The sequence below is a fragment of the Pipra filicauda genome, unplaced genomic scaffold (genome assembly GCF_003945595.2).
Source record: "Pipra filicauda isolate LSUMZ 115617 unplaced genomic scaffold, ASM394559v2 scaffold48_size3843733_pilon, whole genome shotgun sequence".
In the NCBI taxonomy this organism is placed as follows: Eukaryota; Metazoa; Chordata; class Aves; order Passeriformes; family Pipridae; genus Pipra; species Pipra filicauda.
The window spans coordinates 2,210,345-2,234,705 of record NW_024104631.1 but is presented as its reverse complement, the minus strand read 5'-3'; the positions used below and the strand labels follow the sequence as shown (position 1 = coordinate 2,234,705).

General features: G+C 43.3%; 1 protein-coding gene across 3 annotated transcripts in view; it reads left to right on the top strand.

The window, feature by feature from the left end:
- The window catches only part of SLC22A23 (solute carrier family 22 member 23), a 113,085-nt gene that overhangs the window by 86,764 nt on the left and 1,960 nt on the right, over nt 1-24,361 (top strand). Inside the window, exons 6-11 of one of the 3 annotated variants that reach the window (XM_027727979.2) lie at nt 132-221; nt 5,555-5,657; nt 8,656-8,888; nt 11,522-11,554; nt 13,300-13,423; nt 19,095-23,471. In XM_027727979.2, the coding sequence (XP_027583780.1) occupies nt 132-221; nt 5,555-5,657; nt 8,656-8,888; nt 11,522-11,554; nt 13,300-13,423; nt 19,095-19,452 (941 nt within the window). In that variant the 3' untranslated portion in view covers nt 19,453-23,471. Of the gene's footprint in view, nt 1-131; nt 222-5,554; nt 5,658-8,655; nt 8,889-11,521; nt 11,555-13,299; nt 13,424-19,094; nt 23,472-24,361 lie in introns of those variants that run through there. The other 2 variants (XM_027727981.2, XM_027727980.2) reach the window with 2 other exon arrangements.

Here is a 24,361-nt window from a genome sequence, read left to right as displayed (position 1 = left end):
AAACGTCTACATGTCACACCCTGGGAAATGGAAGAAGTCAGGTTGCCTGGGCAACCCTTGCTTGGCCTCCTGGCATGAAGGCATGTTGATACAGCCTTTAATAACATGATTACGACCTATTTTTTCCACAGGGCATAGGATGGACGAATCAGTGCATAGGATGGACGATGATGTGGGAATGAAGCTGTTATCTGTTCCTCATTTGTTGCAGAATTTGGAAGGTGTGTAGTGAATGAGGCAGAGGGTTGCAGGAGGAAAGAGGATAGTGTTGGGGAAATGAAGCTAAATACCTCCTTAAGAACTGTACTTGTTCTCTGTGTCTGACAGGAATGTTTTTGTATGATGATGGAGATTTCCCTGGAATCAGGCCCTTTCAGTCCTGTTGCTAATCACAATTTCTTCAGTGTCTGTCTCTAGTGTGTAATTCTGGGGCTTGATTTGCAGAAAGCTGGGAGCATTTATATCAGCAACTACAAGGTGTATTGCTGCATGATTTTTCTCATTCTGAACAAAAATCCTCTGTATTGTGTCTCCCTGCCTGCAAAACAGGAATAATCTTTGCCTTTACTCTTAAGAGGTGGTAGAGATTATTTCATTATTATTTATGAAATATGTGTATATTCTGACAGCACTGTAGGATTGTCTCTGAGGAAATCTATGATTTTTTTGTACTCACTGGGAGGTTTCGATAATAAGGCTGAGAGGCACATGTTCAATGGGAAAGGTAGAGACGTCATTACTACCTGCCCATTTGGTGACTGCAGTGAGCATTCTGGGGGGGAAAATTAATGTGTGATCACCTGAGTGCTATATCCTAATGCATATGAGCAATTGAAGATTGCAAAGGCGCCCTTATGTCTGGCTTTTTCTTACTTTTTTGAATGTAATTAGAAATACAGGATTCAAATAAATTATTACAATCAGTTATAGCCAGAGAGTTACACAGTTACTCTCATGAAATGAGATTAATTTTAAATGCTGTTAGTATTTATGTGCAATGCTTTTGTTAGAATGCCATTCCGGTCTCCATATTGCTCTTGTACTGGGGTACATTTTAGCGTTCAATTCAAATACACTATAGTTGTCTGTGTTCATTCTTTTTTTCCCTTCCCATTTGCTCCTGTCTGTGCCTATCTTAAATCTCTTTTCCCATGCTTTGTGAGAAGGCAGCAGCCTCATTCCTTTGCTGAGATGAAGTTCTCCTCTATCTCCCCTCCTTTTATAAAGGGACTTGCCAAAGCTTTAGTTTCTCAAATATTGATGACCAGAATTGTAAGAGAGTACCAGCATTTCGTTGTCTGAATTACAAATACCTCATGATCTCAATAAGCTGGTGTCATGTAGTCACTTATGTTCGAGTAGTACATAATCAAGTCCAACATAGCCTTTGCTTATGTTGGGGAAACATTTCCCCTTAATGACTGAGAATCTTACTTTGTATTATGCACTTTCACTTGCTTTTGCAACACAAGGTCTCAGTTTCACCTAGTTCCCTCTAATGGCTCATTTCTGTGTTGTACTTACCTTTGGTAGTAAGGCAGTGCCTCACTTTGTCACCAGCAGACCTTATTGGTACATTTCTAAGGTTTTTGACAGGCTCCCTCCTGAAGTTATTAAACAAGATTTATTTTTTTTTTCTTTTGAGAATAAGACAAGTCACCCTGCCACTAATGTCCTACTATCTGCTTATGATTTCTGTTTTTCTATCCCTTATTGTCTGCCATGAGTCAGCATTTTACCCACCTCATAATTTCTGTATGTGACTTGATAGCCTTCAGTATTTCTTCATTATTAGGCTTTTCAAAAATGCAAAGATTCAGACTGCCAGTCCTCCATGATAATAAATAAATAAGTAAATAAGCACAAAGGGAGCTCACGGAGACAGAAGTCCTGGTAGGTATAAATAAACCTGTGTACCTGTAACTCAGTCTGCCTGAGAGTAGATTGCTTCAGCTCTGTGTTTCTGACTGGTTTACCTCCTGCTGCAGAGCTGTCATGCTCTGTAGATTGATTGAGTCTCTGTGCTGGGCTTCCATAGCTCTTTTCATGTTCAAAGAGCTACTGACAGTATCGTTTAGCGGCCAGAAGAATCCAGCAGAAGTACATCGCCACAGGACACTTGTCATTTTGGACATTCTTTTTCGGCTGCTTGATTTGGGTTTTTGTCTATTTTGTTTATGCCAAGTGATGCAGAGATGTGTGGCTTCATTTGAAGGCATTAAAGATACTTTCTAATTTTGAAAGCCATGCTCCTGAAACACAGAGGATCCCATGAGAATTCAGTAGTGTAGGGAGCTAGAAGCTGGTAGGATTCCCCATCCCATTAGACTTTCAAAGTCTCCTATTGAATAGTTTTAATTTCCATTGGGATATAAAGAGTTAGCTTGTTGACAGTTTTCCTACCGAGTCCTTGAATAGGAAGCCTAGAGTGTGTGTGGGCTCTGGAGTATGGGAAAACTTACTAGGGGCCTCTGAGTAAATGGGTAAAAATATTTTTTATTTTCTGCACTCTCCCTTATGGTAAATCAAAACTGAAACACTTAATGCAAATTCCTTCTGAACCGATGACTTCAGTGCAAAATCAAACAATAAGCTGGGGGTAGAGGGAGTTTTTCTGGTATTAGCCCTGAGAGAGCAATAGTTTGCTTCCATGGAGCTCTAATAGGCTTCAGCTTGACTTCTCTTTTAATATCTGAATGTTGACATATGAAGTCCAGACAGCCTAAGAGCTGTCGCTCTCCTGATGCTCATCGCAGTCAGTCAGAGCAGGTCCTTTCATGTAAGCAGGCACCCTCCAAAGACAGCAGGTCATTTACAGGTGACTTAGATTTGGAGTTTTAAAAATATCATAGAGATATGGAGGTATAAATAGCTGGTAGAGCCAGAAGGCTTTTAGTAAGAAGTCAGGCATTCTTTGGTGTAAAGTTTGAGGCCAGATTCTTTTTTTCTTCTTTTTTTTTTCCCTTTGTTTTTCTTTTTTTTTTCCCCTTTTTTTTTCCTTCCCCCCCCCTTTTTTTTTCATTAATGCTTTTAAGGCTGTTAACATCTGGAATCTCCTTTGAGGAATTTTCTTATAATGATGCAAGGTATCCACAGAGTATGACCCCCATCAGAGCAGAAGCAAGGGTGTGCTAAAGAAAGACTGCTGCGTAAGACAGGATAGAGAAGGGGTGAAACTCCCCTCATGTGTGATCCTTGCTGCAGCTGAAGCTGAGGAGGTGTTTGTCAGTTCATATAACCCACCAGCTAGCCATTACTTGGGGGTAGAATAGCGATTCAGTGCGAAACACTGACAGGAATCAGTTCAGAAGCACTGAGTGCCTGAGTGCACATGAGAAGGATGCGTGATAATAAACAAAGAATTTATGGATTATGGGAACCCCTAATGTATGAGCAAGAGAGGAGGGCAAAATAATATCTGGTTCCAAAGAGAAGTGTAACCAAGTTAAGTGTTACTTCTCTTAATTTTTTTTAAGTTGTGGCTCAATAAAGCATATATTGACAATGAAATCTGCTTTCTCTTCTGTAAGAAAAAATTAAAACTACTCTGCGAAATGAAAAAATTTCAAGAAAATCTGAAGGATATGGCATTAGGGCCTATCTTATGCTGCCAGAGGATGAGATGTTTTAGTCTGATAGGCCAGATTGTCCACATGGAATCTGTGCAATGTGTGTTGTTTGGGTAGTGATTTTCCTTGTTGCCATTCAGATGAAATAGTAAACAGCCACCAACAGCTTTTCAAAACCCTTGTGCTTCTTCTAGTGCTTGCTTTGACTATTTTGCTGTAGATGGTTTAGCTTGGGCTCAATTATAGGCTTTACAACTGCGTTTTATCTAAGTGCTTCTGTTGTTCTGAATTATTTTATTTGCACTTACTCCTTTCCAGAATCTTGCTACAAAAATAATTTTGACCTTTTTCTTTGAGATTAAGTACCACCTTTCTTTATTGCTTTTTTTTTTTTTTAATATAACCCCAATCCATTGCTGAGCCTGCTGAGGGCTTCTGTAATACAAATATTAATTTAACCAATTTCTTCTTTTGCTCCACCTCTGTTTTTCTGCTTTTGTGATCTTCATGCTCCATAGATTCTGGGGAGAAATAGCCATTATCAGATAGTAAGGGAAGTAGTATGGCAATATTCTGCTCAAGTACAGTCATTAATACAAAATACCCTTTGCTGCTTTTGTCGGAAGCATTCCCAGTAGTAGCTCTAGAGGGAAGACCAGGAGTGACCTGTGAGCAGTGAATAGCTCAAGTATTTGCATATAAATAGTGTTTGTTTGATTTATTATTTTTATGATACACTTCTCAAATAACAGCAGGCAAACTCGTTTTTTCTTTAGTTTGTAAATTCAGGTGAATTCCCTCCCCATCCCCCTCCCGCCCCAGCTTGCTTTTATTTTCCTGTGTCTTGCAGCTCTTTAAGGAATTGCTATTCAGTGGAGTAAGGCAAAGGTCAAAGCAGGCCAGTGTGGACAAGTGAGGACACCCGTGCTAATTATGTATGCACGAAGGGAACGCGTGCACCGTTCAGAACAGGGCCACGCTGCTGCCTTTAAACAGAGTCAGTCTAGAAAGCAGCAAAAAAGCAGTCCTAGTCTGCACTCTTCAAAGGCATCGTTTTTGTGATGGTTCTTTATAACTACAGCTTCTTCTGTTTTTATTGAACTTGTTGCTGTCTCACTGATCCAGTAGCTTGGAAACAGGCTGCTTTGGCATGCTTAGGTAGGTGTTCACGCTCTAAATTAATGATACTTGGGAAATAAAATGTCCTTTGTTATAGTCCCATGCCAACAAGGGTGTCGGATGCAATATTTGCAAGACTTGTGTGTTCTTAACAGCACTGCATAGAAAAGTTAGCTTGGAGCTGCCCAGCACTTTAAGAACATGGTGAGACTTTAGTTCTGAAATGCAAAGACACCACAGCTGCTGATACCCAAAGATTTTTCTTTAAGGAAATACCTTAATGTTTAGGACATCCATCAGAACAATTTTAAATATTTGAAAAGGGAGTGGGGTGAAAGAGGATAAGCTGACATAATGTCCTAGCCACTGTATTCTGAAACCTGCATTTGAACAAACCTCAAAAGAATCCCATGAAAAATGAGTTTGAACCCCAGTCCTTTCCATGGCTTTTCAGGTGTGCATTGAACAAAGGCAGCAGGGCTTTTGCTGCACAAGTGCAGTTCTGCCTATGGAGGGGTTTAAAAATTAACAGAATCCTGAAGTTTTTCAAGAAATTTGATGTCATGCTTGCTGAAACCAAGCTCCGTACTGCTCCCCTTTTACATATACATGTTTAACTGGAAGAAGGTTTGCAGTGTGAAGGAGTTCTTAGGTAGTTCTTCCACCTCAAGAAGGTTAAGGGAAGCCTGAAAGAACAGGAGGAACTGTGGTGAACTTTGGACAGGCTGTTCAGCATTTTTATAGTTCCTATTAGTGTAATCAATAGTATCCTGCTCTCCAACACCTCCCTCAAAATATCTGTAGTTCACAAACAAACCTTCTCATTCTCCCCAGTGAAAGGATAATTTTGGTTTGGTTTGTTTCAGAACTGGAAAAGGAAATCACCAGGAGACCGAAGAAAGTCTGCATTGTTAAAGTGGTGGGAACAAGGAACCTGTGGAAAAACATCGTAGTATTGTGTGTGAACTCGTAAGTTTGATCTCCTTCTGTTTGAATAGTTGTGTGGTCAGTCAACTGGAAGCAGCAATGGGAAATGATGAGGGAGCTCCTTCGATTCCTAGTGTGGGACCCTTCACTAATGTCTCTGATAAACGATCCTGGAAGAACACCAGCTGTTGCAGGGAACTGTTTTTACGACAAACATGGAGGAGCTCATTGGTGGTTTCAGGCAGCAAAACCACGTCTTCTCAGGTGCCATGCTGCAAGTACATTGCTATCACCAGTGATCTTGAGTGGCCACGTGCTGGTATGTGCTCATGCATGCAGACATCTACTGCTTGGCATCCTGGATGGGATTTTCGAAACCTTTAATGCCACAGGAGTGCAGGTTCAAGTTGTTTACATCTGACAGGGCTGTGTTGCAGCGGAAGATGTTGCTTGCTAATAAACACAAGCCTCCTCCCTTGTATAACAGCTGTCCTTGATAGGTCTTCAAAGGCAGATTGCAAAGTGCTTCAACATTCCCAAATAGTGTATGGGACACGCAGGGAGAACGTTCTGTGGGAGACTGCACAATGTGATGCTTTCGTCCTAAGGCTTCCATTTGGATGTGCTTATGAGGGCAAAACCAAGCATCAGCCTGAGGGTTTTGCAGGTTACAGGCTCTGAGACTTTCTATCCAGAACTGACCACCTTGTAAAGAGGAAATAGATGGGCTTGCAAATTCTGGGAGGGCACCAGCAGTGGATTTTCTAATTTTTCTATATAGTAAAATGTCCATTTGTATTTCTTTCATGATTTTTTTTCAAATGGGAGAAGGGAAGGGAGAAGAGTGGAAATCCCCCAGGTTTAGAAGCGTGTAGCTCTCCTGTGTAATTTTCTTCATCTCTTCAGGGCACTACTCTGCAGCCCTCACTCCTGTTTATAGGCTTATGGATCAGTCATAACCCAGAGGGGGCAGAGGGGACAAATAGTCACCCAGAAGCACCAAGACTTCATGGGTCAATCTCCAGTACTATTGGTTGCAGAACCAGCTCTAGTCTTACGAGTTTTGTGTCTCTCTTCCACCCACCAGTGAGTGATCCCCTCTGCTCTGAAACAGTGTTTTCCTATTAGGCTCCACTGGTACATTTAATAGCCTGTGTTAACTGTATTTGTGAAAAATGTTTACATGGGGAATTCTCCCCTTCTCCCTCACCCTCATTAATTTTGCATATTTGGAAATTCCCTGAACCGGAACTAGGCAGCCCAAAAAATAACTTCTGGCATTAGCACACAGAGGCTGTTTGCCATCCAAGCAGAGCATGAAGCAGATCTATGTCTGAGGAAATAGATTCCATGTTTGTTTTTAGGGGGTGGAAAAGAAAATATTTAATTTTAATTCTGTTATTCCTGTTAGATGGGGTTGTGCTGAATTTTAGTATGTGGAGGAGCCTTTTGCAGGGAATAATAAGAAATCAAGGAAGATAGAGGTATTTAGTTTTAAAAGTAACAATTCTGAGCTGCTCACGAAGTTAAGAGAATAGGGTAATTCTTGGGGAAGCAGGCTGTAAAGCAAAGTCCAAAAGATACAGTAATTTAGTTTATAGATCATGGCCTAAATAACAACTTCTGCAGCTGTGTTGGCATGCATAGAAGAGAAAGAAGAAATGCTGGTTAACTCTGCCCTTTTATTACTATTGTTTGGCTGATTAATATTGCTCTTATGGGAGGATTCAGTTATAATCTAGCTATCCAAAGCAAATGTCATTTTTGTGTAACAGCAAGCACTTGTACTAGGTTTTTACCAGGATGAAAGTGTTTGGTATTGAGGGTGGGGTTTTGTACTAAAGCATTGATTAACAAGTTTGCAAGAGGAATTCCTCAGGCCCTTGGCTGTCATGCACTTGGTAACTGCCAATTCCCCCAACTGTTTCTATGCTTATTTTGATACCCAATTTACACTGACAGAGCTTCAAATTCCTGACCTCCAGGAGGATAGAAATGTAATAGTGTAATTTACCTGCCATTCATTTTTTTTTTTTTTTGGAGACCTGGATCTGTGCCTTCCACTCTGTCAGGCACAATTAATTTATGACATGAGGTTTGTCTTGTCTAAGTGCCAGGGACAAGAAAGAGGCTCTTCCTGGCAGAGGTATTTGAGCTGTGACGGGTGCAGTTGAGAGCATTGACCTTTCCCATAGCACCTCTGCTGCAGTTTTGCACCATATCAACAGTGATACTGGGGCTTCTCATCTGTATATCTCCAGCTGTTTTGTTTTTTTTTCTTTTCTTTTTTTTTTTGGAGGGGCAGGGTAGGACAGGAGAAAGAGAGAGGAGTGAAATGAGGTGGCAAGATGTTAATCACTGGCATCACAAAGAAACTTTCTTTTAAAAGGGGAGACACATTGCTATGAAGGGTGATGTAAATGTGTAGATTGGATTAGAGCTTATTGTTTCAGAATTGTAATAATCATTGCAGCACATAGGACTTCAAATACTCCTTTCTCAGGGGTTTTCAGTTTTAACAGGCTAACTTAGGAAGTGGGATGTAATGGTTATATTTAGTATGACCAAATGCCACAGGCCAGTGGGTCTTCCTGGAAGACACATCTGTATTGCACGGTGCTTTGCTGTCCCAGCCCACAGGCTGCTTCATCACAGCAATGCTGGCTCTGTGGTTGTCAGCAGGTGCACTGGGAACAGCGAGATGTCCTTCTCGGGGTACAGGAGTTCTCGAATACAACGGGAAAACCAATCACACACTAGGAATCATTGTAAAGTTGTTTGTACCCCGATCGTACTGTGAGCAGCAGCTATATGTATAAAGCCAGCAAGAGTTTGGTTGAATAGAGATTATTCTTTTGATCATTGCTTATTTTTGTAGTAGAACCTAGAAGTCTGAGGTAAGTTTTTTTGCTCGAGGTATTTTATTCCTGCAGCAGAAGAAATTTTTTCTGCATTAATGTGTTCCTACGCTGAATTATGTTGCAGTGCACATCTGCCTTGTCAGCAATGATCTCCTCTTGCCCTATCCTGTTTCCACTAGGCTGACTGGTTATGGCATACACCACTGTTTTGCAAAAAGCATGATGGGGCATGAAGCGAAGATGGCGATTACCCACAACTTCTATGCAGACTACTACACCATGGCTGGGATCGCGCTGGCATCCTGCCTGGCCATGTGCCCAGTGGTTGGGTTTCTGGGAAGGAGAGGAGGACTCCTGCTTTTCATGATACTTACAGCTCTGGCATCACTTCTGCAGCTGGGCCTTCTCAACTGTAAGTTGGAGATGAGAGCTTTCCAGGACCACACAAGTTTGACATGCAAATAAGGGACCCGGAAATATTAGCATTTCCTTTGCCTTTCCCAGATTTGTCATGTCATACATCTGCATAGTTTAAGAAGCTGAATTTGTTTGAAGGTTTCCCCAAACACCTGTTGTCTTAGGCTCATGAACAAAAGGCATTGTGTTCTGGATGATTCCCCTGGTGAAGTTCATTGGGCATTGATGCTTCATTAGGGTTGTCACTTAAAAGCAAACAAGGAAATAAAAAACGTTTTTTATTTTATCCTAGTGAAATAGCCTCCAGGGAAAGAGCTGGGTAGGGATTGGGAAGGGAAAACTTCCCCAGTTGAGTCTACTTCTTAAATAGCTGCTAAACCAAACAGAAGTTAGACCGGTAGATATATGTCCTCTGCCTATTCTGAGCATCTTTCTATGAGTAAGTAATATACAGGTAGCATGGAAATTATGTCGCTGAAAGACCCTAATTTTAACACAGTGTGTATGTATAGTTCATGTGAATGTATACACATAATTTTGAGAGGTGACACAGCTTTTCAGATGGGTTGTTCCTCTCAAAAGCAAGAGTGTCTCACCTCTTCCTTTGCAGGCAGTAACCTTTGTCTGGCCCTTTTGAGCTGGTTCAGCTATTAAAACTGCTATAGAAATATTCCCTTTCCTTTTTGATTTTATTTTCTTGTCTTCATTTATTGTTAGTTGAGAAGGTTGAACTTGATGAATCAGAGAGGTGCCGAAGCAGAGAGAAGGTGCTTTGTCACTCTCACAGCTGCCAAACATTAGACCCCCATCCCATGAAACCCCACCCCAAGGAAGGGGGAAGAGGGTTGAGACATGCTTTGGACAAACTGTTTGTGAGACAAACACCAGAACACTGGTTATTGCTGTTTTTCATTTCTAAGTTTAGAAATAATTGAGGGCTTTAATTAGAGCTTTTTGCATTGAGGATGGAAAGTTTTCACATTCCCGCATACTGAAGGCAGCTCCAAGCTAGCAAGAATTGTCCATATTTACAGACTGTTTCCTGAAGGCATTTACTAAGTTAACCTTTAGCAAACACACTATTTGTGAGGGTGTAGGAGGGAAACAGGGTACCTCTTTCATGACATGGATGAAACTCTAGCATCGCATGTGTTTGCTCCCAGCTTGGCACAGATGTTTACATTCCCCTTGAGCAGATATTTACCATGTGCAGCAATCCCAACTGAAAGTGGGAGAAGTCCCCTGGCCCCACCTCATCACCAGTCTGTAGATGGACTGTGACTGCTCACATGCAGGTTCACACTGTGCATGTCTGCAGCCTCCCAAAACTCCAAGTTCTTCTGGTGGTGTCCATCAGGGTCTCTCTACACTAAATTCATCCCATTTCATTTTTTTTTTTCAGGATGTCAGATGTTTGTTTGAGGCTGTTGAGGTAATAAATATGCAGTTGCTTAGTTGAGAGAAAGTATGTCAAAGCTGTTAATCTGCTCTAGAGCCATGAAAATCTGGTTGCAGTTTTTCAACAAAAAAAATTAGTGAGGGAAGTGGGGAGGAATACCCTGTAGGAATCACGACAACTTTTTTCATAGTGCTGGTTTTGTGAGCAAAGTTGCTAAAATTAAGAGCAGGCACGGGCTCTAGGTGTGTTGGTACTCTCAGCACGGTGCACCCATCAGCCTTCCCCACTCTACCCTCACCCCCTTATTTGTGAGAAGAGGAAGGAAAGGCAGCCTTGAACTTAAGAGCAGCTCAAGTCCCCCCACTCTAGATCATACCCCCTTCTTCCTCAGAAGAGCTAGACAGTGTTTGGAGAGAAGCAGTGACCCTGCTGCCACAGCATCCTGCATGTTTTAGCTTAGCATAATTTGGGTGTAATTGGCAAATGAAATTAGAAATTGAGAACAGTGAGAGAGAGGGATATTCTTCACCAGCCACAAACCTGCAGCAGACCTTGGGGCTTGGCATGCTTGGCCCTTCCTCTGAACTCTGGGGTGTCACCTGGGAAGTCACAGAAGCCCAGAGGGAGATGAGCAGCAGCGCTATAGCCAGCTTGTGCTGCTGCCCTTCCCCTCGCTGCCCAGTACTGCTGTGTACTCTTGTGTGGTTAGGATACATGGCAGTTGGTGGCTAGGGTGACACATGGACCATCCGCTCAGGGTTTTGGTGAAGAATAAGTCTCCCACCAGCCTGACGGTTCTGATGCCCAGACTTTTTAATCTCTAAAGCTTCTGTTGGCCATTCCTTCGGGGCTGCAGCAGGAGGGCATTTTTTCTTCTCCTCCTTCATTAAGAGGGGGAGAACACAAAGAGGCCTTTGTGTTAATCCCAGTGGTAATTCTGGGGCTCTTAAATATGCTTTACTGCTGGTTTGTTATCACTGTCTCATTAGCATGCTGTCCTCCAGCTGAAATGTGCCTGGAAACAGCATGTCCGATCTGGTGGCCAGGGAAAGATGTGCCAGTTGTGGCATGGGAAAGAATTGTGGGAGGGGATAGGGTGGCATGTGGGATTTACCATTTTTTTTTCTTTTCCTTTGGATAAATATATATGTAAAAACAGTACGTTCTTGTTTTTTCTCCTTTTCTCTCTTATTTTTATCTTACTCTGACTTCCGTGGTCTTGGATCCAGTGATCGGAAAATACAGTCAACTTCCAGACTCAGGTATGGTTTACAGACAAATCTGCATTATGCTGGAAACCCTCCCCCAGGAGCAGGTAGATCCGAAAGGCCTGAGCCAAAGCACCCAGAGCAGAGCTACTGCCACAGAGGGTTGCAGGGGGAAAACCCACTTCCACACAGTGCCTTGAGACCCCACTCATAGGCAGGTCTGCTCATTTATATGCAGTCTCTTGGTGTAGCATCCCTTCCGCATAGTCTGTCTTGCCTCTGCATGTCAAGAGAGGGTGCAGAGGCTTATTTTCAGATACACAGTAAGACTTTCTCAGAAAACCTCCTTCTGAGAAGCAACATTCCCAGTTCAGGAATCTCGGTTCTTTTTTTTCCAGAAAGATCTGAGACGACAAAGTCACTTCTCATAAGGGGACTTAAACACCTTCAAAAATACTTTCCCAGGCACCTTATACCAGGCTGAAGTACTGTAATAGCAATGCAATGATAGGCTACAGGGGAACAAAATTTACCCTTCTGTATTAGATTTAACAGACCTGTCCTTGCCTAGCTTTCCCAAGGTCTGTTCTGCTGAGCAGTTATGACTCCCTGAGGGATAAGTGGTGTAGCCTCACCTGCTATGCAAGAGTGGCCAGGGAGCCTCAGAGACCCATATTTTGCAAGGTGCTATGCTCACAACCTTATCTGCTGGCAGTATTTGCTCTCTCTCCCAAACTTGGGGTGCACTGCAGAAAGGGCTTAGCCCTGAGCAGGCTGGAACATGTTTTGGAAGATGTAACCGAAGAGCTCCCAAACACCTTTTGCTCTCCTGACAGCTGATATATTCAGCAAGAGCAAAACCAGCTGTTAATTTTCATTGGATCCAACCCAGAGACTGCACTTGCTTGGGATTACATGTTGATGAACAGTTCTTTCTTCAGGCAGGTCTTGGGATTTGGCTGTAGAAAGGTGGGAGAGCGTTGGCTGCAAAGCTCCAGTCCTTTCTCCAGCACTCCTTTCAGGCCCAGTGTGTTCCCCTTGTATGGTGCAATAGTCTCTGCAAGTGACATGACCTCCTCTCTGGTCAGGAGAGACCACATGAGCTTGTACAACTCTGGATCAGATATCCTGCCCCTGCCCACAGAAGGTAGTGAGCAGGGATCAAGGGTGAGATGTACTATCATCGTGACCAGAAGACAGTTTCCTTTAGCTTTGTTTAAATTTATTGGGGTTTCTCCCTGTGCCTGATAGACACTGTTCACCCTGGAAGCCTTGCTGCCATCCAGCCATGAAATGATTGTGCAAACAGCCTTGACTTCAGGGAGTGCTTTACTGTCCTTGGCATCAGCTGTTCTCATCCAGAGTTGTTAGGCAAGGCTGTAAAGCTGGGAGTTATGACAGAGTTTGCAGACTGATCAAATGCAGGGGCTTAGCACAGAGATTGGGAGCACTTTTATTTCTTTCCCCTCTTGCCCTGCAATGGGAGGGAAGCAGCTGGTGCCTAAAAGACTGCCCAAAGATGTGTTTTTTCTTGGGTTTTACCTTTTTTGTGGTGGCCAAGCATAAAAAATTTGGAGATTGCTGCCATTTTTGGCATGACATTATGATTTTTTTCATGTATGTTCATGTCTCGGGTGCTTGGGGAATGGATGCTATAAATACTGGTTTTAAATTAGTATTACAAAATAACTCATATTCTTGTCTATGGAGATGAGTAACATAAACCATAAACCTCTTGGTTTTTTTCCTTGGAAGTTTGGCCTCATTCTTACTTTTTATGAACACTCTTGTCTTGTCAGGTATGAGTGACAGCGTCAAAGACAAATTCTCTGTTGCATTTTCCATCGTGGGTATGTTTTCTTCGCATGCTGTTGGAAGCCTCAGCGTGTTCTTCTGTGCTGAAATCACACCCACGGTAATCAGGTAAGACATTGGCCCTGAGCTCAAAAGATGGGAACAGAATTATCCTCATTAAACTGTAAGGGCCTGTGTAACTTAACATATTGTATGGGAGGGGAAACGCCATGTAATTGGAGACCTCAGCAATTTTGGAGCTGCTCTTTAGGGTCACTGCAGTCAGTCTGCCTGGGTAAATGTGTGTCTGCGTACAGAGAGGCTTTGTTTCCCGTGGCTCCACCTTGTGTCCCATCGTGGTGATGTTCAACAGGCGAGACAGCACATGAATTGCAGTGTGTTAGGGTCTTAAATACTCAGCTGAACCAGATTGTGTGGTTGAATGTTGTCATTGCTTCACTTACTCTGCGGGATTTATATAAGCAGTGACCAGGTGAGTTTACAGCGTGATATTAAAGGAGAAATTCCATGAGTGTGCAGAGGAGGACATAGGTGCCAGCAATCCCCTGTCCCCATAGAACAGGTTAACCAGGCCAGCTGTAGGGGTGCTTCCTTGGAAGGCAGGTGTTGAAGTATATGGTGTTAAATGCTTTTGGTGTGTAAAGGTGCTCTGCAAGCCTTCCTCTCCTACAGCAGCACCCCTGTTAGTGGTCTGCCTTTACTGAAGGTAAAGTCACCTTTCTCTTTGTACACAGATCTATCTTAGCAGAGACTCAAAGTTTTTCTAAAGAGGAGCGCTTTCATCCTGGGAAATAGTAGAAATCAGACAGGTGATCTTTGTTGGAGAATTTCCCATAACATATCTTTGCATAGTCAGGAGTTTGTACCATTTTATATATTTGCTGTTATCTTTCACAGAGGTTGTGCTTTTGTGTTCTGGATATGCTTTTAGCAATACCAGAGCAGTTCAGGAGTCCTCCCTGACTCCATTGAATTTCCCAGGAATGTAGGTCATATATGTGGGAGGGAGAGAAAGTGGAGGAAAGAGCATACTCTTTTTTTTTTTCCCCCTCCAAATTACATGCCTTTTGCCCTTTGCAAAAGTGTCACTGCAGAACTGTTAGCTGAGTAGCTAGAGTCTCCTTGATCCATGGCCTTTTCTTCCAAGCTATCTCAATTTGTAAATGTATTTTACAGATAACATTATTTCCACAGGGAAAGGCAGTGTGAGCAGAGAGATTATACAGCAACCCAAAACACTAACAGCTATTTATTTATGTGCATGTCAGTCAATTTGGTGGTTTTATGCCTCTTTAATTTTCTCCTTGTCTCTGTTTGAAAGAAACATAGATAAGGAATTGACTATGTCAGACAGAAGAGAATCTGCCAAGTAGGGTCAGATGTGCAGTGTGAACTTAGCAAGATTTTTTTTCCTTAAGTTACTTATGTTGCTCCAGGGAAGGGGAAAAAGTCCTGGCTGGGAGCTGATATTCTGCTTCCCTCGACTCTGCTGAGTGACACCAGACGAGTGACAATAGCTGGATATGCCTCAGGGTCCCTGTTTATTTATAGGGATGATGACACTGCAGCGCTTTGCGGTCCTACCACCGCAATAAGATCCACTCGCAGCTGTAATTAGGAGATGTAGCTCAGGATGGTGCATAAACCTGTCTTGGGCAGACGTGTGATTCAGCTGCCTTCTGTCTTGCATTTTGGTGAGATCTCGCTGCTCCCTCATAACCTGCTCTCCAAAATACTGCCTTGGATGCCCTTTAGGGATTGGAACTAGATGATCTTTAAGGTTCCTTCCAATCCAAACTGTTCTATGATATTAATATGCTTTTGGTTGAATCTCAAGGAACCTTAAGGAAGAGGGAGGCAAAGAGAACACTGGGGTTGTCTCAAGGGTTTCCGTAATCAAATTCTTTACCTGTAATCCCCCACCCCTGAGGGTGGAAAACAGCACTGTCATTACCTGAGGTAGTGGTGGCATAATAGCAAACTCATAACACCCATCCATATCTGCTGCTGTAGCGTTGACATGAACAGTTACAGTAGTAGAGGAGGAAAACAGCCATATTCATCACCAAGAGGTGCCACCTGCTCCAGCAACATGAAGGTTTCATGCTGTCATGTGGCACGGAGGGGTCCTTCATACCCTTGCACTGCATCCTGGTCTCCTGGCAGTAGGCGGGGAGGGCTTCACCAGGAGCTGCTGCCCTTTTTTGTACCAGGGGCTACAGTGTGGAGCTCCATCCAGATGCTGAATTAAAGCACCGAGTGGCACTGATAATCCGTCTAATAATCTTGACACCACTGCAGTCTGCACAGCTACTAAATAGAAATAGGCTGAGAAAAACATAGTGTCCCCTCTCCTCATCCTCCACATGCTCAGTTACTGTGAAGTTGAAGAGAGATCTGTTTCTTTCTGTCAGTGTCCTGCTTTTGTATTCGCTTTACTAAAGAAATGAAGAGTGGGCAGTGATGGCCGAATCAGGAGTTTTACCCATCAATAGTTGCCTGAAATCAAATTTCCAGTTGTTAAAGAAACTTTCCTGTCTGACCATCCAGGAGTCACTCAGTCACACTTTCACAAAGGGTCCACACCACTGCACGGCCTCTTGTCTTGGGATCCTGCCCCCTAGAGCTCAATCTGCAGCTCACACAGCAGCTCACACACCCAGCTACCTGCACTGAGCGTATTCCTCAACACAGTGGGGTGCTGGGCTGTTTACTGGCACCTGAACCACACCTGGCTTCTTGAAGGTGTGGCCTTACTCAATGAGGCCAAGGGCATCCTGATGTATTACTGAAGCTCTGGTGTAGGACTGAGCACACAGAAAGTCACTTATGTATGGGGAGGGAAAAACTGTGGAGGTTTTCAGGGACTGACTTCAAGAAGTGGCCAAGCTGACTCAGCAAAGCCCAGAAAACCTGGTCCGATTTCAGAGTTGGCCTTGCTTTGTGCAGGAGGCTGGAGCAGATGCTCTCCCAAAGTCTTCTTTAGCCTGGGCAGCTCTCTGGCTCTTTTGTACTCTGAGCTGTGCCATGTGTTGACCCATTTGCTCAATGCAGACAAATGGCCATCTGAAGACAGGATTAATATTTCTCTGCTCTCCTGAGGAATGCTGGGAAGGGCAAAGCCCTTTCCTTAGAATGTCAGTGAGGATGTTTTGCTGCTCCCTGAAAAAATACTGCAGTAACAAGCAAGGAACTTCCCCCCTCCATGAACTAGCAGGACCTTTCTGAGGACGAAATTTTGGACCAAGGTCCCTTTGCAATTTGCCCTTGTCAGGACCATAAACTTCATGCTGAGGTTTATGTACAAACCATCCCTCCCTTCTGCCAGTGGCTGAGCAGAGGTTGAAGAAGCGGTTCTGGTCGATCATCCATGGAGCTGTGCCATGGGAAAGCCCCCCACAGCAGCCACTGGCAGGCAGAGGTGTGAGGGGGGAAGCTGGGGCTCACCATGGATACCAGGAGCCCTCACACTCCCTCTGCAGGCTCCACTTTGAGAGTGTTTGAAGTACAGTAGCTGGCCCCTGCCATGGAAGACCTCAAGCTGAGGAGGAGTAATGTCCCAAAACACTCAAAATGTTTTTGCTTTCCACCTGCTGCCCATGTCACCTGCAAAAACAGTATGAAATATGAGGGCGCTGCCTCTCTTGTCTTGTAGCTGTTTTCCTGATGTGCACAGAAAGAACAAAAAATTCCTGACAGTATTTTCAGTTTTCTCTTTTTTTTTTTTTCTTCACATTTTCATGCTTGCAATGTAGTCAAACCTTAAAGAAACCCTTCTAAGACACGTACCAAAATGTACTTTCAAGCCGCCTTCTGCCAGGTTTTGATGGCACTGGATAAAGTAAAGCCTGCTGTAATTAATGACATCATATGGAAAAACATTTTTCTCCCCCCCCAAATCTGAAGCCACTTGACCCATAAATGACAGAGCTGTCTTTGTTGTTGCCTTTTTCCATTTTCTTTCAGTCTGCTTGATGTCCTTCTACAGCAGCTTTTAAAACTCACCTCAGGTCCTTCTCAGGGGGGCTGAGATACAATTCAGCTGTAGCAAACACTGATGTAAATGAGCTGGGCTTTTGTATCCTGAGAACCAGCTTGGAGTGAGATTTGCCATGCATTTGGAACTGGTTGTGTTGGTTACTCATGTGAGTGTATAAATGAAGTTGCAGGGAGGCCAGTTGCACAATAGTCGCATTCAGCTGGGTTTCTAAATTGCCATTGGAAAGCTGGCAAGTTTTTAATAAGGGCTTTTGCAGTATTTGGGGAAGTTGCTGTTGTCTGTGAAAGGTGCTCTGCTGAGTCTGGAGAACTGGAACATACACGCGTGAATTTTTGACCCAGTTGATGTCCCAAGAGTGTCTTTTGAAACCTATGCTTGCTGCCCTTCAGCTGTCAAGTAAGCAGCAGTGGATTTTGGAAAGGATTGAGTGAAGATTAGCTTTAACACGGTGGCTGGCCGAGTGAATTTGTCATTTGTAGGTTTATGGTACTGTGATTTCTACTATGGTTAAGTCAATGAAACTGATTTTTTTCCCAAGTATTTGACATAAAGCAGTCCATTTGCCTTTTGCAGTCATCTGCTATAAGGGCCAGTTATTGTTAATAATCACAGCTCTACATTGGGCCAGAAACTGAAGCATCTGAGCCCCTCTGATCTCCAGAGGATTTGGGAGTAGATAGCATATCCCAGAGGAACTGCAGGAAACATACTGCCCGCACAGGCTTCTTAAGGAAACAGGGTGCCAATGATGAAGCTCACAGGGAAACCTCCCTCTGCAGGCGGCAGGGTCTTTGGAAAGTGAAGGACAAGCTGCCAGTCTCACAGATTTTGTTAGAATGAGTCACTTAAGGGTGACAGTCTGCTGGCTGGAGACCTCAGTTGTGCCACAGCAGGAGGAGGGAATGGCCTGCCCCACAGAAACACCTGCAGTGCTGCTTTTGTGTGGGGTCATCCAACAGAGACAGACCCAGGAGCATGAGCTGTGCCTCAACATAAGGTGTGCCAGTTCTGTCCACAGTAGGGCCTGGAGAGAGATGCTGATGAGCAAGATGAGGAATTGCAAGAGAGGTTGATTGCATCAGGAGAGAACACTGAACTGGGCTTGCACAAGCAGCTTCTGTGCTTGTAACTGGAGGAAGATGAGTCTATTTTCACACTTTTTTTCTGAAAATTATGTATTTTATTACAACATCAATGTGTTGAAAAGTTCCAGCCACAACATGTTTTTGTGTAGAAAATATTTCAGCACTCAGTGTTTGGTATAAAGGATCGAGGCAGTGGCTTGTTAAGTCTAATCTCCTGCCTCCACTGCTGAATGATGCCAGGTACCTTAGAGGCAGCCAAAATTGACTTCTGCACCTACTGCTTCTTGATGTGCCTTGTCTAAGTGGAGAGAAGGCTGGCATGCTAAGCAAAATGTGGTTTTCCCTGACTAAATGTGGGAATACTTGGAGTTGGGAATACTTTAGAGGGCTGTCTACACACTCAGATGATAAAGCTCCTCCTCTTCTTATATGGGGGCAGTTAAATGGCTGTGAAATGATACTTATTTCCCCACACTGAGGCAAATAAGCAGCAATTATCTACAACAGCAAAGCAACTCCCTGCTGGAGTGACTGTGCGGTGTGAAAGCTCGGAACAAACCAGGTTTGCCTTCAAGACTTCGGATACCCTGGGTGCATGCCAGACAGAGGGTTAGTCTGGAGGACCTGTCAGGTCTGTGGGCTCCCCACCCCAGTGCCAGTGGGGCTAGGCTCTCATCTCTGCCTATGTTTGCAGGGGAGGCGGATTGGGGCTGGTCCTGGCCAGTGCGGGTTTCGGCCGCCTGACCGCCCCCATCATGGAGCTCCACAACCAGAAAGGCTACTTCCTCCACCATGTCATCTTCGCCTGCTGCACTCTCATCTGCATCATCTGCATCCTGCTGCTGCCAGAGAGCAAGAACCAGAACCTGCCCGAGAACATCCCAGATGGGGAACATTACACCCGGCAGCCCCTCCTGCCGCACAAGAAGGGGGAGCAGCCCCTGCTCCTGACAAACTCTGAACTCAAGGATTACTCTGGCCTCCATGACTCAGCAGCTGTGAGTGACGGGATCCCGGAGAACACCACTGCCAACGGGATGAAGTCAATGTAACTGGGTGGATTTTTTTTTCCATTTCTTTTTTTTTATTATTTTATTTTTCCCTTCTATTTCTTCTCTTTCTTTTGTATTTTATTTTATGCTGTTGTGCGGGAGGAGTAGCACTTTGGGCAAAGGTGTTTTGCACAGATTTTACGAACCAGTGATGGAGCAGACACTAACTTGGAGGAATTCAACTCTGCTACTAAAGCAAATTTTGGCATCTTCAACTGTTGTGCAGATTGCTCTTGAAAAAGTTTTGGGGGAAAAGACTTATTTGAAAAAAGACCTGACTGGCAGTAGCCCTTCAGAACTCTTTTTTTCCTGCCATTAAATATGTATATTTATTTTGATTTATTCTCAAGAAGCACTTTATTTCCTTTTCCTTTCATAGATCACAAAAATGAAGCCATCTTATTATAAGAGGTGCAGCCATTCCAAGAAAGAAACCATGGGGGGAGGGGAGTGTTGTTTTCTGTTTTGTTTTCGTGTTTCTTTAAAGGAAAGAGGGATCAACCACAAAGTTGAATTGACTTAAATTTAGACTTGTGCAACATTCTTCTGCCTGTCTAGAAAGTCCAAGTGCCCAAGTTGCCTGCTGTGTTTGTATACACAAAAAAAAAAAAAAAAGGAAGACAAAAACAAAGCAAAACCTGTTGTGACTCAAACTCTGACTGCGTTTTAGGCAGCTTATGTTTGTCTTTATAGCCCATGTGCACTTAAAAGTTACTTTCTAAATTAGTCCTTTTTTTTTTCACCAAATGCATTGAAGAAAATCCTACCCAAACAAGCTGATTTTTCAATGTGAATCAGTTTACTGCATTTTAAGAGTATATTAGTCTATTTTAGGTGGTTCCCAGTGGTCTTTAATAGTAACATAGATGATGCAAATAATTTGACTAATGATGCAAAAATTAGTTTTGCTGAGAATGGCTTTAATTATCAGGAGGCCCAGGATTTCTGACTTCTCCAGGAGAAGAGCATGAACCAGCAGGGATAAACAGTAAGGAGCATGGGCTACCATCTATACTTTTATTCCAAAAGGCAGCACAGCTAGGATTTCTGCTCCTGGGAAATGAGTGTCCTGGCATTGTGTTACCTGTTTTTAGAACCAGGGTTTGGGTTTTCAATTTAAGCGGACAAACTGCTTAAATGACTGTTGGAAATGAATTAATTGATAGGCTGTGAATAATGTCTTACTGAGCTGTCTTGGGCCCTTAGAGATGTTTTCAGGTTCTGACCCAAGAATATACAGTGAACTCACTCAGATTTCCTCCTTCCCCAACTGCTCTTATAAGATTTTAGATCATGAAAAAAGTTTACTTAAATTAGATCAGTGCTACACAAAGTGAACATCCAGTTTACTTCTTACTGTGCAGATGACACTTTGATGGTGGCCACTTGACTTCTCCAGCCCCCAAATGAACTATTTCCTTTGGCCATCGGCTTTTGGTTCTCACACAAGAGAATATCGTGAGGACCTAGTTCAGTGCAAGGACTCTGTAAACAGCTTTCTTGCATTGTAGTTAACCTCCCCACTCTCCCTCCCTCTTCTCCTTTCTCACTCAGGCCATCCATTTGTGATTGCTTGGTAGTGCAGACGTTCAAACAGAGCAGCAGGATGTCAATGTTGTATTGAGTGTCTGTATGATTGCCACTTTGTTTGATGTACATCTTGCGTTCATATGCATGGAAAGTGCTCATTTGCACTTTCCTCCTCTCCCTTCCCTTCCCCTTCCTCCTTTGCTGTATATATTGTCGATTAACTACTGTACCTAACAATTTCCATCCTCCATTAGGCTGCCAATGTCCTCTTAAAGTCCCCAATAAATCAGAGATATGTGCTTCCCAGTGGGCAATGCAGTAAGTAGCACAGCCTCAGACACCGACAAATGCAAGGGGACAGGCAGACCTGCAGAAGCAACAGAGGTGGTTGTGTTCAGAATAACAATGTTGTCCTAAAGCTGCTAATTTTTACAGAGGATGTGGACATTTGGGTTCTTCTTGAGCCTGGTAAGAAACACTGGACCAGTTGATGGTAGTTTTGCCCAAAGGTACACTACTACTTAGAGTTTTTTTCACCTTTGCTAGACTTGCTGTGACAGCAAGAGCCCAATCTTCCTTACACTCAAGTTTTATTGTCAGACTTGAGTACGGCTGCTTCTTTTTGTTCTGTGCCGAGACCTTTGCAGTCTGTGTTCACCCAGGAACCCAGCCCTTCCCCACTCATGCAGTATTCACGTGCCAAATTTGTGCAATACCTTTTGCCTTTGATGCGAGATGCTTATTGCAAGCCACCCACGTTCAGGGAGGAAAAAATGGGTTCACAACAAAAAATTGAAGAAGCAAAACGAATCTTAAGGGAAGAGAAAAAGGGCTTGAATGCGGAGAAGGTGTGAGCACAGAGGCGGAAAGCAGCTGCCATCCATCATGCCATGGAGCCAGCAGCTCCTTCGTTTGTGGTCTTGTGTGCCTGTATGCTCAAGCTGTGGTACAGCTTTTGTAGACCATCCACAAGCCTTACAAAACTGGCTGCTTCCAGCACTGTCAGCAGTCCTGGTGTGCTCAGCGCTGTTGTCCACAGCACTTTATCGTTTCCTATTCTGGTGGTTGCTCTCCCGGGACAGACAGGCACAGGGAAAAGAATAATTGTTTAAACATAGCAACATTTATATAGTAAAAAAACTAGGTGACAGGAATGTGCAGCAATTTATTTAAAAAAAAAATCTTATGAAATTGATTTGATTTGCTGGTTTTTTGGTTTTTTGCTTGAAACCAGGTAGTCGGTACTGATCTTCTGCAACAAAGGGAGACCTAGCTTCTCTAGTTGGTCTGGCCCTCTGCCTCTGTCACAACAATAAAACAAAAACTAATTTCCTGCCATGGCAGCTCCAGTTTTGCTCCTTTTCTGAAAACATGAACACTTTTGCGATGATTATTTTCTTCCACACATGCTCACAGAGTTGGAAGGCTTTCACTAAACATATCTTTTGTGGAGGAGTCAGGTACTGGGTGATGCAGCAGGGCAGAAAGGAAGCATGGAATGCTTGTCCTGCCTTTCCTAGTCCTGCAGCAGGACAGGGCTCTTTGCTGGGGTCCCAGCCAGCTGCTCCATTGGCTCCTTGGCTGCATCCCCCCTCCAGCCATCACCAAGACAGGCTTTTCTCAGGCGGCTCTTTCTGGCTACCACAACAGGGGAAGCAGTCCAAGCTGTCTTCTCCATTTTGGCCTTTTTCTGTGAACCTTCAGTAACCTCTAAGCCCATCAGTAGATTTTTCTTTGGGTTTACCATTTAAGGGCTTTCTTCCATCTTTGTAAGTTTAAACAAAAATGTGAAGTGACATTATGCTTGATCTTGGGGGGTTTGTCCCCTTTTAAGGTTTCAGTACTGCTTTTGTTGCCAGACACACTGCAAATGGATAACAACAGTCACCTGTTTGCAAGTGTTCTGTGGCCACTCTGAAAGGGGGTTGTGTGATTTACTTTTTGGTTTCATTGAGCAGGCTTTTTTTGTTGTTGTTCTTTTTAATGGAAGTATTTTACTTAACTGTTGCCACTTCCTGGAGCCAAACACTTTATTGGTCACCAAATTGGAAGCAGAAGTGCCATTAACTGAACTCTGTGAATGTCAAGTCAAGTTGCGCCTGTAGCTGGCACATAAGACAACACTATTAAGTGGGGGGAAGATCTCCCTCGCTGTAACTTTTTTTAAATTATTTTATTTTGTAAGAAAAAAAATTACAAACCTCATTTTAAATGTATTGTGTAAAATGTTTCAGGAAAGGAGTACGGTGTGTTTTGTCTAGTGGGTGAGATCTCCCTCCCCATTTCAGTTTCTAATGAAGTTTTAAAGAATCGTGTTACTGTATGTTTTGACCATGAATAGTCTGGTGGTGCTTCCTCATAGCACAAGCTTAAATCAAGTACTGAAAACAGTCTTACAAGCTAAATGTCTGCATGATGTTACATCTGTTGTACCTACTGAGAAGAACTTTGTATGTAAATGTACAGAATAAAATGACATTGTCCCATCAGTTTGCTCTCCTTGGTCTGGCTCCCTCACAGTGACTTCTGAAACACCCAGCAGCAGCTGATGCCTCAGCAAACAGTCCTACCCTCCTTTACAAACAGAATGAGCTGCTTGTAAATCAGACTAATTAAACCAGCAAATTGATTTACAACTAATTATCAACATAGTCCATTACAGAAGAGTGGTTGACTGTTTCCTGAGTGGTGTAAATTAAAAATACCCTCCAACAGTTGCTTTTTGCGATTCTGATCCTGAACTGCCGCCAAAGACTGACAGCTGTTCCCACCAGGTGAGGAGGAGCTTTCTGCACCCACATCAAATACATGTTGAAGCCACTGGCTGTTCAAACCCTTTTGGACAAGAGACCCAGTAGTAGTTGTGCCTCCTACATCAGTGACCTCTTGGTTACAGTTTTTAATTGCTGATTATGGCACCACAGCAAGGTAAATTCATCAGTTTTTTGCAGGGGGTTAAGATAGTTGTCTAGAAGCAGCACTAGTAAATTTTGTTTGTATCAAAAGCTTATGTTTGAGTCAGGGCTCAACTTGCAATGGAAAAAAAAATAACCTGGTCGTTAACTCCTAGCTGCCCTCTCATTAAACAAAACAGCAGCAGTATACTTTGCAGTGGTGGTCATGGTAGTGGACTGCTCTGATTTTTCTAATGTATATGCTGAATTTACACATGGTATGCTCTTCTAGCAGCCTGACAGATTTATCTATTGCTCTAGAATTCAAGCTGTGCTTTTTCCTTCTATGTAGTCCTCAGGGATGTACAGATAACACTTTGTGAAACCCTTCTAGTGTTCTTAATGCCCAAGGGACAGAAGGAAATCCGCTATTTAGCACTAGTACTACAACCAACAGGGGCTAAAAGGAGAAAAGTAACACTCAT